Source organism: Aptenodytes forsteri, unplaced genomic scaffold (genome assembly GCF_000699145.1).
Source record: "Aptenodytes forsteri isolate BGI_AS27 unplaced genomic scaffold, ASM69914v1 Scaffold32, whole genome shotgun sequence".
Taxonomy (NCBI): Eukaryota; Metazoa; Chordata; class Aves; order Sphenisciformes; family Spheniscidae; genus Aptenodytes; species Aptenodytes forsteri.
The window spans coordinates 2,690,077-2,695,950 of record NW_008795138.1 but is presented as its reverse complement, the minus strand read 5'-3'; the positions used below and the strand labels follow the sequence as shown (position 1 = coordinate 2,695,950).

At 40.2% G+C, this 5,874-nt stretch overlaps 1 protein-coding gene across 1 annotated transcript in view; it reads left to right on the top strand.

The window, feature by feature from the left end:
- The window catches only part of LOC103898247 (nucleolar complex protein 2 homolog), a 51,973-nt gene extending 46,453 nt beyond the window's left edge, over nucleotides 1-5,520 (top strand). The window contains exons 2-3 of the mRNA XM_019471854.1: nucleotides 4,244-4,391; nucleotides 4,711-5,520. Coding sequence (XP_019327399.1) covers nucleotides 4,244-4,391; nucleotides 4,711-5,520 — 958 coding nt within the window. The remainder of the gene's footprint in view (nucleotides 1-4,243; nucleotides 4,392-4,710) is intronic.
- Nucleotides 5,521-5,874: the final 354 nt, after the last annotated feature.

Genomic DNA, 5,874 nt, shown 5'->3' with positions numbered 1-5,874 from the left:
CGGGTGGTGAACAATTGCATTGTGCATCACTTATTTTGTATATTCTTTTATCATTATTATTATTATTGTCCCTTCCTTTTCTGTCCTATTAAACTGTCTTTATCTCAACCTACAATTTTTTTTTTTTTTTCCCGATTCTCTCCCGAATCCCACTGCAGGGGGTGGGGAGTGAACGAATGGGTGTGTGGTGTTTAGCTGCCTGCTGGGTTAAACCACAACAGTCACCATCCCTGAAGGTATCTAAAAGACCTGTAGATGTAGTGCTTAGGGACATAGTTTAGTGGTGGACTTGGTAGTGTTAGGTTTACAGTTGGACTTAATGATCTTAAGGGTCTTTTCCAACCTAAATGATTCTATGATTCTATGATAGCCAAGGTTTTTAATGGAGCACTGACATCATTTTTTTTTGGCACTCATACAAATAACAGCAGTGAATGACAAAGGATATCTAGTGGAATGCTCTAAATATTTTCCCTAATCTCATAGTGCATTTCTTAGAATCTGTGCTGATGCCAAAATCTCTGCACTTTAAATACTAGGGAAAAAAGCAGAAAATGCTCAACTTGAATATGTTGGAAGCCTTTAAAAATTGCAGTAAAGGAACACACAGAAAACAAATGTATTCAAGAGGTCTATTTTGTCTCTTTTACAGGGACCTAAGTATATTTCTAAGATCAAACCACAAAATTCTTATCAACAAAGGTTGGGGGGTTTTAGTGACATTTTTAGTAAACTGATGGTGTAATCATTAGAAAATGCATCTTCATCACACATTTTACAAATACTATTTTCTGCGTTCTAACTAGTGCAACGTTGTTTCAAAATATAAAAATGTATAAGAAAATAGTTTAAGACAAACTGTATTTTTCTGGAAATTGAATTCTATACTCTGCAACTCACAATGTGTATATCAACTGCAAACAAGCAAAAGGAAGACACACTTTACTAATATATTGGTTCATGAAGTGAAAGAAGGCAAAAACCAAATCTGCCTGGTTTCTCTCCACACCTCCCATGAACTAAGAAGTGACAAAATTGTAACTTAACATAATACATGATTGGAGGAAAATCTATTTATGGAAAGTTGATTGTCTGACTGCAGATACATATGTAGACAAAAAAAAAAAACCCAGAACAACTGGTTTTGTAACTTGAAGTACTCAAGGCATTGATTTCTAAACCTTGAAAGAAGAAACTGTTATTTCTCTTTTCTTTTATAGAAATGATTGAAATTTCAAGGTCCTCTTAATTTGCCTTTTTATTTTCTATTTTGTCTAAAAGGAATAATTGTTTTTTAGACTAGTTCAGGAGTCGTATATGCCAACCTCTCAGACACAAATATCAAAGGACATTTGTTAGAAATGCTCTAGAGGCAGGATGAACTGGAAGAACAGGCAAATGTTTTCATCTGACCTTTTCTGTTGCTGCCATCCCTGGAAATCTGATGACCTTGCCACTCAGAGCTGGTGGCAAGCTCAGTAGCTAGAAATTGTACATGGTAGAGTGAGACTTTACTGGAAGGCAGAAAAAATCTGGATGAACTTCTGGAAGGAATGGTATTGCTTGTTATCACTACAACTCTAGTATTTGTATAGCTTCAGAAATGTGTTACCTTCTTCCTTACTGAAACGAAGGTGTGTCTGCTCTTCAGATCTCTTGCATATAACAAACTCACAAGCAAGTGCATCCCTCGAATCCTGCGAATGGCTCTAATGAAGTCAGTAGCATCACTTACAAAGGCAGCTTCTGGTCTGTAATAGGCTATAGTCTCAGTTTTGCCCTCTGGATCCAGTGTCAGTGTAATTTCTTTTTATGAACTTGGTCAGCCTCCACTACTAGAATACCATGTTATAAGGAATTAACCCTCCCAACATTCATGTATAGAAAGTGAGTATTACTTACCCATACTCCACTTCAGTGTTTTGACTAACTCTCTCCCCTGACTGTAAAAGGAAAGGCCTTTTATGTTTACATTATCAAATAGTGTTGCTCAATAAAAGTAGATTTTGGTTGGGCACCCAACATCTACATTGTCTGCCTTCTGGAGGGGAGGGGAAGAGTTCCTTAGGACTAGCTCTAGTCAGGCCCTATTCACTAAGTCCTGTTACTGGTTGGAAAGCTCTAATTTGCACACCTGTAGCACATCTTCCACTTCAGTTTCATCTGAGAGACATTTTGTCAGCTTCATTCCGAGGCTTTTCCATAATGTGAACAAAAGCATAGTGGGAGGGCAGAAATAGGAGGTTCACTTAAAAAATGCACTGCTGATCTGAGCTAACACACTAATGTGGATACAATTGATGACAACCAAACCGTGGTTTGGGTAAATGGGTCAGTTGGAACCCATTAGACATAATAGGTGTAATGTCATTTTAAGCAACTTTGATAATGTGCAGAAGAGACCAAGAGGGAATTAACGTGCCTACTTTTCACCTGATTTTCATAGCTTCCATTTGAAAAGTAGACTAAATACTGACTGAATGTTCTTCTAATCAAAATTAGAGGAATATATGATGTGGCACTAACAGTAGACTAAATACTGACTGAATGTTCTTCTAATCAAAAACTAGAGGAATACATGATATAGCACTAACAGTACTTATACCAAAATTATGTTGTTTCTTCCAAATCATTCTAAGTTTATTGTTATTAATTCAGTGTTTAATTCTATGCGTACAAATGGTTAGATTAGTTATAAAGAGGAAGGAAGGAGAAAATAATTTAAACCGCTGAAAATGGAATTGGTTTCTGTGTTCATGGCATTATGATATCTTGGCAAGCCACAGATTCCAATTTTCTGGTAGCTGTGAATCAAGATTTTCTAAAAAACTTTGAATGGCTATCTCAGAGACTGAACAAAGACTCACCAGTAGGTAATTTACTGGGGTTCTGAAGAATAGCTAGGGATTAAGTTCTAATTTTTTTTGATATCTAATTATATTACCCATTAACAGAGCATTTCAGCTACCTAAATTTCCCTCAGTGTGCTTGGTTTCATACCTATTCAAGTCAATGACAGAGCTCCCACTGGAGATTCAGTCAGAATCAGCTTCCTACAGAATAGAAACACATTTTTGAGAAGTTCTACCTCTATGACTAATTCTGATATTTGATGCCTTTCTACCTGATTTCACAGCTGGGGAGGGTTGTAGGAACTTCAATTGACAACAACACAACCAAAATATACAAATCCAAGTAATAAGCCAATTAATTTAAATTGAGCACTGGGTGGTTATGGAAGGTGACTACAAGAGCAGATTGCTTCTCTCTTCTGTGCAAGAGAAGCTGAGAATAGAGCTTCTTGGTACATCTCGGTGACCTGGTGAGAGCTGGGAGAGCTCTACCATTTCCAGTTGCAGCTTAAGTCCCTACTGCAAGATTTGGTGCAGTGTCTGCAATTGAGGGCTTCTGTCATTGTTTCAGGACTTTCATCTTGCTTCATCCATGCAAAAGAGGAGGTGACCTGGGCCTTGAAAGTCTGTCTGAAACAAACACAAGTTGGAGCTGAGGCACCTTAAGTGCGATCTCATAAATTCTTGGTGCAGTTCTGGGGAGTACATGGGCCTGCAGAACTCTTTGGAAAGGGTGTCCTTAAGGGGGACTCCTGCACTCTTCTGGGCTTTTATTTAATCTGGCACTATGGGCTGCTTAAGCACATGGCAGGGAGAAAGTGGGGGCTTGCCCAAATGTTCTTGAAAACAATGTCTTTTGGACTGGTGCAAGACTTGATCCACACCTAGCCATACTACTGAGCCAGCCTGAAACGCTGGTTCAGTGTGTCATTGCATGTCAGGCACACTGCTGTCCTATTGCATTGTTTTTGCTGGTAACCATAAAGACTGGCTGAGAAACAGAGCTGAAAGTTTGTTCTCAGCTCTGCTGTCTGGCATTTTTACTCTGCAATTGAAAAAAATGAAACTGTCCTGGGTAGTGTCTTTCCCAAAAGCAGGGAGGAGTGCTGGGTTGATCATTTGGTCCTTGCTTTGACAGCAAATGTTCGTAGGGACATCTTTAAAATGAACACTGATATTACATTTCAGGGTTAGTGGGGTGGTGGTTAGGGGGTTTTGATTGATACAGCTGAGGGAAGGGAAGCCTCAGGTGGGAAGGACAAGCTGCTACATAACAACCAAAGGAGTTTGAGTGCAGAGAGGGGAAATCCAGATTAATTCAGATGAATTTCTTGTGAGCTTGAATCTGTAGTGTAGCTTTACACACCCTTTTTCCGCCCTCTGGTCTGCAGAGGCCAGAAGGCAATTTACAAGGGTGTCAGAGAGGGGTACTACTTTGCAGCCTTCCTACCTGTGGGAGACCATGAACTGTCCCAGGGACTGTGGGTAAATGGAACAGTTAAAGGTTTCCTAATGCTTGGCCACATCCCACCACCTGCTGTGAGCTGGGTCATTAAATCGTCCTCAAATGAGCCACACTTGTGAAGAAAAGCAGTCTGTGTGTTGCTCGTTATTTCCTTCAAGGCACTAACTAGTACCAAATCATAATGTTGCCAATGCAGCATCTGAACTTGCTGGATGGTGGGTCAGCCACTAGCATCAAAGTGACACCTAGAATGTTAGTTACTCCTCTCTAAACAGCGCACAACGTCCTCTTGGAGAATGCTGGATAAAATGAGTCCTGTAGAGAAACTAGAGTGAACTCCTCTCAAATGCCACATTTTCAGGTTTGTGCCTGTGTTTTTTCCCTTTTCTGCAGGAGAACTTCCAGTCTGTTTATAACTGGCAGTATATCCACTGCCTGTATTTCTGGTGTCGGGTTCTTAGCACAATCTATCCCAGTGAGGTCATGGAACCGTTGATCTATCCTTTGACGCAGGTCATCATTGGCTGTATAAAGCTTGTACCAACGGCTCGTTTCTACCCTCTGCGCATGCACTGCATCCGTGCACTTACACTGTTGTCTGAGAAGACCAGGACCTCCATCCCAGTGTTGCCATTTATCCTGGAGGTTTTCCAACAAGTGGATTTCCACAAGAAGCCAGGACACATAAGTGCTAAGCCTATAAACTTCGCAGTGATCTTGAAGCTTTCCAATGCCAACCTGCAGGAGAAAGCCTGCCGAGATGGACTCATTGAACAGCTCTATGACTTGATACTTGAGTATCTCCATTGCCAGGCCTACAGCACTGGATTCCCAGAGTTGGTTCTCCCCACTGTCATTCAGCTAAAACCTTTCCTGAAGGAATGCAAGATTGCCAACTACTGCAAGCCTATCCAGCAGCTCCTGGAAAAACTGCAGGAAAATTCTGCCTACATTGCCAGCAGGCTTCAGAAAGCTACCTTCGGTGTGGCCAGCAGGGAGTCTGTGGAACAATGGGAGAAGCAGGTCAAAGAGGAGGGGACACCTCTGACCAAGTATTATACTCACTGGAAGAAGCTAAGAGAGAAGGAGATACAACTGGAAATCAGCGGCAAAGAAAGACTTGAAGACTTTAACTTCCCAGAAATTAAGCATAAGAAGCAAGATGAAAGCAAGGAGGAAGATAAGGAATTCAAGGACCTCTAAAATTTTTTAAATTTAAAAAAAAAAAAAGAAAAACCTTAGAGGTCTCTTCCAACCTTAATGGTTCTATGATTCTATGATTCTATGATTACTATTGCAATGTTTCAGACATGTTACACTGGGGGCGGGGATAAGGAAAAAAAACAAAAAAACCCCTCACATAGAAAATAATTATTACATCTTAGTGTCACAGAAATGGTGGATGAGGCTAGAAGACCCAGTGCTGTAGAGTCCATACATAGTACATAGTATCTAATTTTCTGTGGAAGGGAAAATCTCTAAAAAAAAAAAAAGAAAAAAAAAATTGAAGGGAGCAACTTCGCCCAGATATGGGAAGGAGGACCAGACGGATGAATG